This window comes from Anser anser (assembly GCF_964211835.1).
Source record: "Anser anser genome assembly, chromosome: 27".
Taxonomy (NCBI): domain Eukaryota; kingdom Metazoa; phylum Chordata; class Aves; order Anseriformes; family Anatidae; genus Anser; species Anser anser.
Window position 1 is genome coordinate 5,724,145 of NC_139748.1, and position 13,379 is coordinate 5,737,523.

Below are 13,379 nucleotides of genomic sequence, written 5' to 3' on the forward strand. Positions count from 1 at the left end.
CTTGATCTACCAGAGTTGGCTTCTGTGGCTCTGTTTGTACAGCACCCGACTCATTAGGAGCATCCATCAGGGTAAGTTTATCAGGTGCTACCAAAACATGCTCGTGACGGCAATGAAAGGGGACCAAAGATCCATTCCCCTCCAGAAATCTCTGGCTCAAATCAGCTAAAGAGCTGTCCCCTGCCCACTGATTCCTCGGGTGCCATCAGACAGCCCCACAGCACACAGGAGCCTGGCCCCAGTTGCACTGCCCACCAGTGGGATCTCCCGAGGCTCTGGCCCTTCCATGGTCCTCCTCAGGGACACTATGATCCCAGTGCGGTCCCTGGCCTCTGTCACTGCCTGACTGCAGGCCTCTTTCTGCCTGTGGTTCCCCTGCACTGGGTGTTTGTGTTTCCCTGGGGCTTCCTAAGGCTTGTTCCAGCTTCATGTGTTGCCAAACATTCCCAGCCCCATGGGCCCCCTGTCCCATTATCTGCCATCACAGGGCCCCAGAGTTGGGTCCTGGGGTGGCTTTAGACCGGATCCAAGCAGAAGAACTGCCCTCTGCACAAAGTGCTGTGGCAGGAGACCTCCACATTCAGCAGCTGGACCGGAGGCAAGGAGGCAAGGCCGCCATTACTCACATGTCCAGGCCGTGGCGTTGGGCCCCTCCACGGTGTAGGGCCCGGCCACAGCGCTCAGCCCCAGCCAGTACTGGGTGCCGGGGTGGAGGTGCTGGAAGGTGTAGCTGGTGAGACCTCTCTTGGCCGACAGGGTCTTGGTCACCGTCTGCGTGAGGAGGTTGCGGAGCACGAGGTGCAGCCAGGCGGCACCCCCAGCGTCTGCCCAGGAGGCCAAGAGGCTGGTGCTGGAGCCAGGGCTGAGCCTCAGCTGGGTGGGGATGGAGGGTGCTGGGGGGAAAGCAGTGAGATTCGGCAGTGCACAGGAGGGCTGGGGGCTCCCACGACCCTTCTCACCCCCCCACCAAGGTCTTCTACAACCACAACTGCCCTCCGGGTCTGGCAGGGGTCTGCTGAGGGTTGTCCCCTCCCAGGTGGGCTGTGGGGCTCCTGAGCTCCCTCCGGACATTTTGAGCCTGCAGCAGCCCGGATAATGCAATGTCCCTGCAGCTCCCATCAGCTAAAGCCTTTTGCTAAGGCTGCCCTTCTCCCGTGGGGCCACAGAGCAGAGAAACCCAAGCTGTGGGGTCCAGTGAGGCAGGACGGATATGTAAGGTCCTGCCACACTGGTGGCTCTGGTGGCCCTTTCTGCCTCCCTCAGCACACAGCAGCGATGCAAAAAGCTCCCGGCTGTTCCCCACCCTACACAAGACGCCCACCCTGAGCCTGGAATCCAATTCCCCCTCTCGGCCAGCCCAACCAGCACACGTGCTACACCCGTCCTGCCAAACCAGTCCCTCCCTACCTGTCCACTGGTGGATACTGGTGCTGGCCTGGCTGGGTCCAGCCAGCGTGCTGACCTTCAGGGCGTACTCGCTGCCGGCCAGCAACCCGTCGAACAGGAAGGTGGAGGCGTTTGGCAGGACAGACACATTTCTCACGAGCGTCTGGGAGTCGCCGTGGTAGAGGGCAAGGTGGTAGCCGTCCCGCTGCCCGCTGGCGTGCTCCCAGGAGGCGTGCAGCGCGGCCCAGCTCCCACTGCTGCTCAGGCTCAGGTTGCGGACGGGTGAGGGACCTGCATCAGACGTGGCACGGATGGATTTGGCTGGTTGTCTCACTGCCAGCTTGCTCAGGAGCTGGTGGGACAGACCTACCCTCAGAGCTGTCTGAAACCATCAGACAGATGCTGTCTGAAACCAAACAGAGCTGTCTGAAACCATCCCTTCTCCTGGCTGAGCCCTTTCCTTCAGCCCTGCTGTCCTTTCACAGTTTTTCTCCCTTCACCTGCACTTGATTTACTCAATGACCTTCCAGAGATGCTGCCATTATCCCCGTCCTCCCCAAGCTCCTTGGTGTGAGCCAGGGAGGGCCTAGGACAAGGCTCAGTGACTGACAATGACTGGCAGAGATGTCCCCAAACCTTGGAGCAGATGCTGCTTCCTCATCGCTCTTCCTAAACCTCCAGGCATGACTTCTTGCAAGCCCTCAGCTCTCTGCAGAGTCCTCATCACAGCTCGCTCCATCACTAGCTATGTTATCCCAGGAGACATGGCCTGAACCTCAAAGTGCGGGGGTAGGACCAACCCTCCACATGGATTCGGGAGCGACCCCCTGGGCCCTGGGGATCAGTGAAGAATCCTAATCCTTGCAGCTGTGAGGATGTGCCCAACTTCCCCATGGATTCACAGGACAGCCCTGTGCTTCACACCCTCCAAAACAGCGGGGCGATCACCGGCGGGAGCACGCAGACCCTTTGGGTCTGCAGTCCCAAGCAAACCCCTTACTTGTCTGCACTGTGACCGTCTCCCTGGCGGTGTCCATGCAGGCAAGTGTGGCTGTCACCTCGATCTCATAGTATGTGCCAGGGGTCAGCCCGTGGAACCAGAAACTGGTGGTGTTGGGTCCCGCAGATCCATTCTGTAGCAGTGTGCCCGAATCCAGGGAGGAGAGGGCGAGCAAATATCCCTCGGCACCCCCCTCCGGCTCATCCCAGGAGAGAAGGAGGGAGTCCGACCGGCCGCGGTCGCTCACACTGAGGTTCAGGAACATCCCTGCAGAAGCAAGAAGGTATGGAAAACCCCGTGCACCACGTGAAAGAGGTCCTGAGCATCTCTTCCATTGCAAAAGGACTCCAAAGGCTTCATGTCATCACTTGTTTTGATCAGACAGCCCCACAACTGCAGCAGAAAAGTTGCCCTGAGTAGGCATAATGCACTGCTCCTCACCTTACAGGATTTTCTTGGTTGATGTTGAAGTGCTTTGGGCCCAGCTTGCAGAAGCAAAACCATGGCCAGTGTGAGCAGGCTGGGTAGAGCAGAGGGGCAGGCTCCTGCCCTGAGACCTCAGCTGAGGTTGGAGCTAAACTGAACCTGGGCTGGGAAAGCCAAGAAACCAGCCCAGGTCTCCGCAGCACCCAGGTGAACCAGACCCAAAGCTGGGGACAAACCAATCCCGCATGGACCAGTGCCCAGTGGGAGTCACCAGTGCTGGGCACTGAAAGCTGGCAGTGCTAGCCGTTCAGCGGCCCCTTCTATTCTTTGTCCTGCTCAGCACCGAGATGTCAGGGGCAGAGCAGGATGCTGTGGGTGGGGAGGGGACATGGGTTTGGGCAGAGCAGGGTGCTGTGTACGGGGAGGGGACGTGGATTTTCTCGGTGCCCTGCCCAGGTGTGTCCCCACCTCGGTCCTGCCACAGCAGCACACTCAGCACGCCGCGGCGGCAGGACCGGTGCTGTGGCGTCCAGATGAGTGCGTCTGGGGACAAGGAAGTGGCACACGGGGCTTTGGCTAATTGTTGGGTCGGTGGCCAAAACTGCCATCGGATCCCCGCCCTCAGAGCTGCTTAGGAGCCACCTGCACAAACAGGAGCTGGACAGAACCTGTCTGTCGGGGCCAAGCTGGCAGCAGGACCCCGCCACGCTCCGTCTCTGCCTCTCCGTGCCTCTGCTAGCAGATTGCCGCGCACTCCCCGTCCCCAGCTTTGCTTCAAGTGACGAGCTCTCTATGGCTTTCAGCCTTTGGGAAGCATCAGAGCAGCTTGAGTGCTAATAAGGCATTTGTGTGAGAATTAGCACTTAAAATTTATGATGTGCAACATGTTGTAACAGGCTTACTTGTGATCTGGCAGGGCACAAAAGCTCTAAACAAGCGCAGCTATTGTCACAGAGAGCTGCTTGGGGCTGCCTTTACTCAGCAAAGAGCGGTGTAGGGTGAGCCCCAGGGGCAAGAGCGCCTTTGGGACTGCTCAGGTGCAGTGTGTGCCCTTCCTACAAAGCTAGGGAGGTGTGAAGCTCTCAGAACTGCAAGCAATTTCCACTTCATGCAATGAAATGCAGGAAATGCATTTGGTGCCTGCCACCACACCGAGGAGAGCTTCACGCAGCGGATGGGTGCACATGGGAAAACCAGACGGCCACAAGGGCAGCACGTAGCCAGGGCCAGCTCCTTGGGAAAGGCCCTCGAGCACATGCCCTGAGCAGTTTTAGCACAGACCTGGGAGCAGGCTGCTGGGAAGGGCCAGCGGGATGCGGCTGGGGAGCTGAGGGCAGGGCTGGTTCCTCCCTGGGACAGCCACAGGGATCGCACCCTGCACAGGGGTCGCGCAGGGCCGGCTTTTCACTGCGGGATCCCTGTCATCTCATGAAGGTATGAGTTCTCCACCCATGTTTGTCTGCTTGGCTCAGGTTTCTGACAGCCTGAATTGCCTGCCTTCATCTCGGCAGTCGTCTTTTTCACCTCTGCAGTGCAAACACCCCACACCTAACACACGCCGGGCACATCCTCCAGCCCCGAGGCTGTGATCACAACACCGCTCGCACCCCGCACCCCGTAGACGAGAACCACACCACCGAGGGCCACGTCCCGGTCCGTCCCATGCCCCTACCAGTGCCTGCAGGTCACCTGGGAGAGTTTTTGCTGTGCAGGGACCGTGCTGGCTGTGAGCACACAGCAGGGAGCACCATCCTGCCTGGGCGGCTGCAGGGGCTCCGTGCAGGGCACCCACGGCTGTGCCCCTGCTGCTGATGCTCTGTGGGGAGGAGGGAGCTCGGAGCCTCGTCCATCTCTCTCGCTGCCCCCCTGAAGCTCATCTCTGCTGCAAGAACTGTGGCTGCCATGAGGCTGGTTGCTGGAAGGGGATGGGGCTGGCTCCCTCCCCTTCCCTGGTCATGATCTGCAGCCCACAATAAGTCTAAAGCAGCGAATTTACAAAGCTACTCCAAACTCCAAGGCGTCTGCTCATCTCCCTGCTCCTGGGCACCAAGACCACCCTCCGCAGCCTGGGGACCCCTTTGCTTCGGCTTACCTCTGTCGCTGGGTGCATCCTGTCCCTCCGCCCCAGCCTGCGCTGTCCGATTGCATCCCTCCCCCTGGGGGACAGAAGGAGACCGGTGAGACACGGCCAAGGTGGGGTGGCCAGAGCTGAGACCCTGCACGAGTAGAAGTGCGTGGTGTCGGGGCAGGGCTCAGGCTGGCCAGGCTCGGGTCCCACCCAGCCACAGCATTTGGGGCGATGACCCCACAGAATTTTGTGACCCCCCCACTTCCCAGGAGAGCACACTTATCGCACCGTCCCCCCCAGCCAAGGCAGGGAGACAGACTCAGCAGACATAGCTCGTGAGCTGCCCTGGCTTTTTGCATGGGTCCTGGGTCTGCAGACCTACACAGTGCCACGCAAACAGGGTGAGGACACCGCACCAAAACAACCAGAGTACAAGGGGCAAGTCTGGGTAGCGAGTGAGCTCTGGGCAGGCCCTGGCCATCTTACTGCCCCCACATCCCTCCCTGTGATGATGGGGGGGTCAGAGGGACCCCAGACCTCAGCCCAGCTGCCATCCCCTGCAGGCTGCAAGGCGAGGGCTTGGCCCGCGAGGACCAGAGCACCCAGCACCCTTCTGACCACGGCGGGTGCTGAACACGCTGGCAGGACACCCGTCTCCCCACAGGCTGCTAGCAAGCAGGGTGTGCCCTGCTTTAGGTTGAGGCTAGTTCCCTCCACATTAAAGGAAATATCTCTGCCCACTCCCTGTCCCGCAACAAGCCGCGGAGGAGCAATCATCTTTCTTTAGCTATTTCCCCCTTGGCTCTGCTGGCTGACTCATTTCTGTCCTCCCCCCCTGCCTGCGGTGCTTTGGGTGTGCGCGGAGGGGGGCGAAGGGGCCGGGGACCCCCGGTTTGAGCAGGCAGCCCCAGCTCCTGGGGCCAGCAGCCACGCAGCCATGGCAGCAGGACCGCGCTCTGGTCCCAGGCACAGGGAGAGGGCACGGCGGCGGGGGGGGGGGGGGGAGCGGAGGAAAGAGCCAGCTCGTAATTGCAAACGTCGCTAATTTGGTGCAGCTGCACGGCTGGAAGAGGCAGCCCAGAAACATGCCGTCATTCCTCAGCGGGGTAGGACTATGCAAGCCCCTTGCTGCCAGCAAGCCTGGAGCCAGGAGCCTGCATGGACAAACGGGGGGGGGGGTTCAAGAAACAAGGGCTTACCTCTGCCAGGGTTCCCAGGAGCCACGGCACCCACAGGACGAGCAGTGGCAGAAGCGGTGGTCTCATCGGGACCAGGGTGGCTGCAAATTAAAGGGATGTCAAGCTGGGTGGGTTGGGGGGCTTCTCAGCAGTGGCTGTCCCCAGTCAGCCCCTTCTCCCGTGGCAGCGAGGGGCTGCATCCCCACATGCCCCCCAGGCTCAGGGGACAGGATGGCATCAGTGGGGACAGGCGATGCGTGCCGGCACGTCGCACATCAGCGCTGCCAGCCGTCCCTGGGCAGGAGCAGAGCCTCCGGGCTGGGAGAAGCGCAGGGTGTGTGTGTGTGCCTCTCGCTGTGAGCATTTGCTATTGTTCCTGCGGATCTGTGTCCCTCTGCGGTGGCTCTGCTGTCGTCCTCGTGTGAGCGCGTGTGTGCTGCGGCCAGGGAACGGCTGGCCGGGGGGCTCGGAGCAGGGGCTCTCGCCGTGCCTGGGTCTCTGCACGCCTGGAGCAGTGCCTGGCCATCAGAAGGAGTTGTGCAGAGTTGTGGGAGTTGGTGCAGAGAGGGGAGGAGAGGGGAGGAGACAGGACAGGGCAGATGGCGGCTCTGCGCTGGAAGGGAGTGCCCAAACCAGCCCCCAGCAAGGGGAGGGACGGAGGGATGGAGGGCACCCGCAGCCTCTGGCAGCTGGGCTTGGATGCTGGAGGGGACTTTGGCACACGCGTGGGTCCGGGTGCTGGACATCTCTGTGCAAAGCACGTTTGTGCATCCTGTAGCTGTTTACGCATGGATTTCTGTGCGGGGAGCTGATGGGGCAGGGGAGCTTTGGCTGTGCTGGGTGAGCTGGGCGATGTGTGCCTCCGTGCGATGCCCTGAGCAGGAGCAGGCGGGTGGAATCTGGGGGGTGCACACACGGTGAGAGGGATGTGAAGATGCCCGGTCCGTGCTTTGCCCTCCTGAGGGACTGTCTGGCTCTGAGCTGTGCCCTGTCTGCTCGTGGGCTGTCGGAGCCATGCTTTGCAGCGCTGTTACGGGCAGCACGCTGCGCCCCAGCCGTGCACGGGGCTTTGTGTGGTGCTGGGCTGTGCGGTGCGTGGCTGGGTGCCAGGCCCTGATTCAGAGCGGAGATGCCATTGGCTTCACATCAGCGCTGGAGATCTGGGACAGCGCTGGAAGAGGTTCAGGGATGCATCCATCCCGGAGGCCGGCACAGTCTGTGTGGCCGTGGGAGTCTGTCCCGGTAGCCAGCGTGGCCACCAGTGGGGGCTATTCAAGCCGTGCCGGTCGCTGTCAGCCACTGGGCTCTCAGGATGGGGTCCCATGGGGACACGTCCCCCAGCTGGCCCCAGGACAGAGAATTCCCACCCCTAGAGACTCGGAGTTTTGTCAGGTGGGACCTGCGAGAGCCAGATCGACCCCCAAAGCTTGGGCAAAGATGTGGGAAAGCCCCTGCAAGTAGCTGAGAACAAAGCAGGTGGCAATTCCCTGGACTAGGACCCATCTCCAGCCCCGGGTCCATCCCCAAACCTACTGAAAGCCCCCAGGCTGATGCGGACAGCTGGGAACGGGGACAAAGCATGCACGTCCCTTTCCCTCTGTGCTCCCCAGGTCCCGGCTGAATGGGACCAGTGCCAGCAGCGCCAGGAGTCCTGCTCCGTGGTCACAGCCAGAGGCCCAGACCCCCTTCGGGAGGAGGAGAAGCCCCAGGGGCAGCTCCCAGTCCCTCCAGGGCCATCCAAGCCTGCTCACAGCGGTCATCCCCAGGCCTGGGGTCCCCACTGGGCAAATCCTGCTCCCTGCAGCAATGGCAACACCCAGCGACCATCCCAAAACCTGCAGGCAGGGCTATGCGAAGGAAACCTGGCAGCGGCTGAGTACAAGGCAGATGCTCACGGGTACCGCAGCTGGCATCTCCAAGACGCTTGGCTGGACTGGGGCAGAGGGGGTTCGGGGCTGGCTGCTGCTGTCTCCAGTGGGCTGGGGACTGTTTCCCAAGGCCCCTTTCCAGCGGCTGCAGCCAGCTGGGAGGAGGCTGGAGCTCCCCGCTGCAGTGAGGGTTTGCCAGGATTACCAGGGGGCCCCGGGCGGGAGCCTGGAGGTTACGGCTGGCCGGGCCCCTGGTGCATTTGTAAAGAAGCTTTTGGTGGAGCTCCCCACCTGCCCTGCCATGGGGGCTTGAGGAGGGATGACCCCACCTCATGGCTGGGGACAAAGGGCTCAGGGAAACCCTGGGAAGAGATTTCGCATCCCCCGATGTCTGGGACAGGTGACAGGAGGCAGCGTCCCCTGCTGTGGCACGGACAGGAGATTTTCCCAGGCTACAGACTGGAGGTGGAGCTCATTGAGCTTCAAAGCACACCGTGTTGCTCCAGGCCAGCTGGAGGATGAACCCCTTCACGTGGAGCCATGGGAAATGCCAGCCAGGCTGAGTCTGCCCTGCCCAGTGCTCCCTGCGGGGCTGGGAGCCTTCCCTAGGTCCCCAGGTTTGGTGTCCCAGCCCTCTCTGTCCTGCGCCCTACGAGGGCGAGCTGCAGGGCTGGATGTTGCTGGGGACTGCGAGTTCAGAGGGAATATGTCAGCATTTGCAGTTTGGCATGGATTTGAGGGCTGGTCCTCCCTGCATCCATCCCTGGGCTGAAAATCTTTCCCTGCCCACCAGCACCTGCGTCCCGTGCAGCAGCACGGTGCCAGAGCCCAACCAGGTGCCCACATCTCACTGGTGAGGCTGGGCACACCGGAGGGCTGCGGGCTGAGGAACTCCTTGGCGCAAGTGATACCATTTGCCTGCCACAGAGCTGGGGCCCAGACCTCGGTTTCTGACAGGAAAGAGGGTCCAGCAGTGGGGACAGCGAGCGGGGACACCCAGCTGCCCCCAGCTCGGTGGGATGGAGCTGTAAGGGAGATGGGGGAGGTGGCATCTCAGGTGCTTGTTGGAAAACAACTACTGCTGCCACAGCCCCCTGGGGGGGGACAAAACTTCACCCCCAAGGTGGTTTCTCTGGGTATTGGCTTGTTTGGGAACCAACGGGCCTGTCCTGGCCTCCAGGCTGGGGAGCAGAGCAGGGATGCCTGCAGCACTGTGCCTTGCTGCCCGCGCCGTGGGGACGAGCCTCCAGACCTAGCGGCTGCCCCGTGGCTTCCCCAGCCTCTGCGTGGTGCTGGTGGCCCCGCACAGGGTGAGCGGAGCTGGCAGCCCGCTGGCCTTGGGGACACGTCCTCGCCAGCCCCATCGACTTAAACCCAGGGACGCAGCGAGCCAGGGCCGAGCTCGGGGGCTTTGGGTTGTGCCTGCGGTGGAAACTGGCCTGAAACTCTGCCGGGAGCCAAACCCAGGCCCCATCCCCGGCGCCGTGGGGCTCAGCAGCCACCCGTGCTGGGTGGAAAAAGCCGCTCATTACATGCCAGCACTGCCCTCCACGTGGCCACCCCGGTGCCATCGTGCCACCGCAGGCGAGGGCGCAGAGAGAGCCTGCTGTCAGCTGGGGATGCCAGAGCCCCCGGCCGGTCCCCCCGACAGCGAAGCCTTCAACTGTTCCAGACCCAAAAACAACTGCAGAAGGTTTCTCCACCCAGCAGCTGGAAGCAGGCCTGGAAACTCAGGGGCTGCCGAGTCATCACATTTTCCGTGAAGCAGCAAAGGGCTACCGCAAGGAGCAGGGGGATGGGGGGGACGCCCAGCACTGGAAAGCTCGCTTGCTTGTGCAGAGGGACAGCAGCGGCAGTGCAGTGGCAAAGACCTGGTCTGAAGATGCTCCTGGCAGCCCCCCTGTGCCGTGCCAGACTCAGAGCAGAGCGGAGCTCATCCCCAGCCTCTCTGGAGACGTGGGAGCAGCAGCTGGAGTGAGGATGAGTGTGGAGGTGTGCAGCAGAGCACGTGCGTAAGGATGCACTGGTGCCACAGGGTCTGTGCACGGTGAGAAAACCCCCGAGGCTGGGCATGGGCAAAGGAGGGTCCCTGCACATCACTGCCCAGCATCACGCCGCGAGCGAAGCTGTCACAGCACGGAGGAACCCTCTGTGAGCTCCCTGTGAGCTCTGCCATCACGCCCTGGGCAGGACGCCTAGCAGCCATTCCGGCACCCTGTGACAACGCGTCATGTAATGGCCCAGTTATATGGGACACTGGTGCCACCACGATCAAGCTGGGAGCAGCTTTGGGGCTCCTGTCCTGCCTCGGCCGGGCTGCAGCATCCCTCCGATCCCTGTCTCCCTGGTTCCTGCCTCCCCTTGTGCCCACCAGCACTGTGGGCTGCCCCAGGCCACGATTTCTCCCCGGCTGCCACCTCCAAGACACCGAGCGCTGCCTGGGGATGCGAGGGAGGAACGAGGGGAACCGGCTGCTCCCAGGGACGGAGCCCTTGGGGGGTGCAGGTGCCGCTGGGACCCCTCCCTCTGCGAGGTTCACACGCCGCAGGGCTTGGACCCTGAGCTGCAGAGCACTGGGATGCTCTTGCTCCTATCCCCCGCAGGTGTTTAATCATTTCCACGCTGAGCCCTGCCAGTGCTGCCGCTTGTCTCCCGCCCCACAACTGCCAGCCCTGGAGCTCTTCCCATCCCGCAGAGGGGAGGAGAGCAGGCAGGCAGCAGGGACGTGCAGGGCACAGCTGTACCCAGAGCCACACGCGGATGCTGGCCAGGCTGTGGGAAGGCAAGGAGAGGAGCGACCCTCCGAGCAAGGCGATGCTCCGCGTTCCCCCCGCTTGCTGCCGGTGACCGATGAGACCCCGCGGCAGCACCTGGGATGCCCGCGGGCGTCACCCAGGCGCCTGCAGAGCTGGGAAGAGCAGGGCTGCGGGTGACTCAGAGCACGCCCAGCAAGCTGGAGGAGCCGGGTAGACCTGCTCTGCCCTCCCGGGGTGTGGGTGACTCCCCTGGGGCTGAGCAGGCTCAGAAGTCCCCTTCCTCTGGCTGGGGTGAGAGACACCACGTGGGGAAGGCTCAGAGCAGCCTGGAGACTGCGTGCCACACTCCTGCTGCAAGCAGCACTAGGGCAGCACCTGGTCAGCCCCCTAAAGCTCCCAAACCTTCGCCAATAGCCCCACAGGGCTCTGCTCCCACCCTGGGACGCAAATCTGAGGGCAGACGCAGAGCACGAAGGAGCCTGGTGCTGCCAGGACCCCCACTCACAGGACCAGGAAGGCGCTGCTGGCAGCACTGGGAGCAGCTCCTGGTGCCCGCCTGCACCTCGCTGTGTGGCGAAACCAAGGCATGAGATCCCCAGGGCAGGACAGGAATTCCCCAGGATGGAACAGGAGTTCCCCAGGACGGGACAGGAATTCCCCAGGATGGTACACACGCATGGATCCTGCCCCATCCCCTGCAGCCCACCCCAGCTCTGCGGGTCAGGGTTTGCCTGCACCATGCCAAAGCACAGGAGCATCCACGCTCCTTTCCCCACCGCACGCATCCCGACGCATTCACGTCTGGCAAAGGAGAGGGGGAATGGAGCGGGACTGGTACCTCTGCTGGTGGCCATCCCCGGCACGGTCCGCATCCCTTCCCCGCGAGCCTGGCGCGCGCGGCGGTGGCTCCGCGCGCTCACGCTTGCTGTTTACTCCCGCTTGTGCGCAGCCCTGACGCTCAAGCCTGGGCTGGTCCGGGGAAAGGCCCGCCTGGGCTCGCCCAGCGCCTCTGCCAGCGCCTGCAGGATGCCACGGAGGAGGGATCAGCTGGATGGAGGTGGCCCTGGTGGTGGCCCCATGACTCAGGGGTCCGCACCCCGGGGTGGCGGGGCAGCGTGCGTGCAGCAGGCTGTCGCGCCAGCGTGGGCGCTGGGGCACTGCGCCGTGGGACCTTTGGAGGAAGCAAGTGTCCCTTCATGCCGTTACTGCAGAGGGACAGGCAGAGCCCCGAGGCCGTGATGGAGCAGTGCAGGCATCCAGACTACAGCCCTGAGGATGTCTGCGGGCCGTGGTTAGCGTGTCTTCACCGCCCTGAGTGCCATCAGGCTGGGCACCGGCCCGCGGGGAGAGCCCCTGCTGCCTCGTAGCCCCCCTAGAAGGGGGAGGTGGAGGGAGAGCGGTCGGTATGTTGGCCCCGGAGGTGCAGGGCATGCTGAGAGCACATCCAGGAGGCCAGTGGGGTCCCCACCCTGGTGAGCAGAGGAAAACCAGGAGCTGGGAGCAGGTCCCAGGGAGCAGGTCCCTCGCCCATCTCGATGGATGCAGCAGGAGAAGGTGAGCGTGAGGACACCCTTCTCCTATGGCCCCAGTTGAAAACGAGGCCTGGAGCTCACGTTGCTCATGTTGCTCATGTTTCTGGGCTCTTGGGCTGCTGGCAGGATCAGCCTGGCTGAGCCCCACGTGGGAGCAGCGAGTTCCTGCATCCGCTGTGCGGTGCACGAGGGGGGCTTTGCCTCGTCTGCCTCTGCCCCTTCCCTGTCCCCCCAGGGCTGTTTCAGCTGGAGCACGGGGGCTGAGCCCTCCCCCTACAGGCACCCGTCCCCGTCGGCAGCTCCCTCACCCCCAGCTTGGCAAAGCTCTGCAGAGAAAAGGCAGAGGGACGGCGACAGTGGCTCCGTCCAAACCAGCCTGCCCGCACGGGAGGGACAGGAGGAAGCCTTGGACACCGCGGCCATGCTCGGCAGCTTGCAAAAACACAGGCTCCAAATTTGGAAAGCAGCTCAGTTTCCAAATACCACCGCGAACTGAAAAACTCACCTCAAAATGAAACCAGCCCCGGCCCTTTGGTTCAAAGTTTCCTGCACACGAACAAACCTGCCAGACGGCTGCATTTGCACACAAAAGGGTTTGTTTTCGGGGAGAAAGGTCTCTTTTTTTGGAGGAGTAAACACAAGACCTCCCCATCCTCCATGCCTGCAGGCAGGAGGCTTGCCTGGCAGCTCGCGGCGAAGGCAGGGCAAGGTCCTGTCTTGTTTCCTGGCTGCTTTCCCTCCTGCTCGTCCCCCTGCCAGCATCGCCGCCACAGCACCGAGCTCCCAACCAGCCCACCCCACAAAGTGCCGGACCCCAGCGGGTTCCGTTTCGCACCCATCCCCGTAGCAGGGTCACCTCGGAGGCTCCCAGAGCATGGAGACGGGTGCAGGATGGGGCTGTGCGAGGGCTGAGCTGGTCCTTATGTGATGGGGGAGCACCGAATGTCCGCGGCTCACCCTGCACCGCGGCGGTGCCGTGTCCCTGTGCAGCACCCAGGGGTGCTCCCTCCCCGCTGCACGGCTGCTGCTTTGGCAGCAGTTCCCTCTGCAGCTCCTTGGCTTCTCCCTGGCAGCACCCAGAGCCAAACACAACACGAGCCATCTCTCTGGCTGCCAGCAGCGCCTGCTGCTCTCCGCTTCCAGCCCCCAAAGGCGGGCAGCTCTG

General features: G+C 62.9%; 1 protein-coding gene across 2 annotated transcripts in view; it reads right to left on the bottom strand.

Annotated features, from left to right (window-relative positions):
• LOC310886965 (receptor-type tyrosine-protein phosphatase V-like) overlaps positions 1 to 12,683 on the bottom strand; it is a 40,678-nt gene extending 27,995 nt beyond the window's left edge. Inside the window, exons 1-6 of one of the 2 annotated variants that reach the window (XM_083812276.1) lie at positions 11,521 to 12,683; positions 6,080 to 6,159; positions 4,905 to 5,028; positions 2,387 to 2,653; positions 1,408 to 1,677; positions 627 to 893 (exon numbers count right to left, since the gene is read on the bottom strand). In XM_083812276.1, the coding sequence (XP_083668402.1) occupies positions 627 to 893; positions 1,408 to 1,677; positions 2,387 to 2,653; positions 4,905 to 5,028; positions 6,080 to 6,159; positions 11,521 to 11,554 (1,042 nt within the window). In that variant the 5' untranslated portion in view covers positions 11,555 to 12,683. The remainder of the gene's footprint in view (positions 1 to 626; positions 894 to 1,407; positions 1,678 to 2,386; positions 2,654 to 4,904; positions 5,029 to 6,079; positions 6,160 to 11,520) is intronic. The other variant, XM_083812277.1, reaches the window with a different exon arrangement.
• Between the last annotated feature and the right edge of the window lie 696 nt (positions 12,684 to 13,379).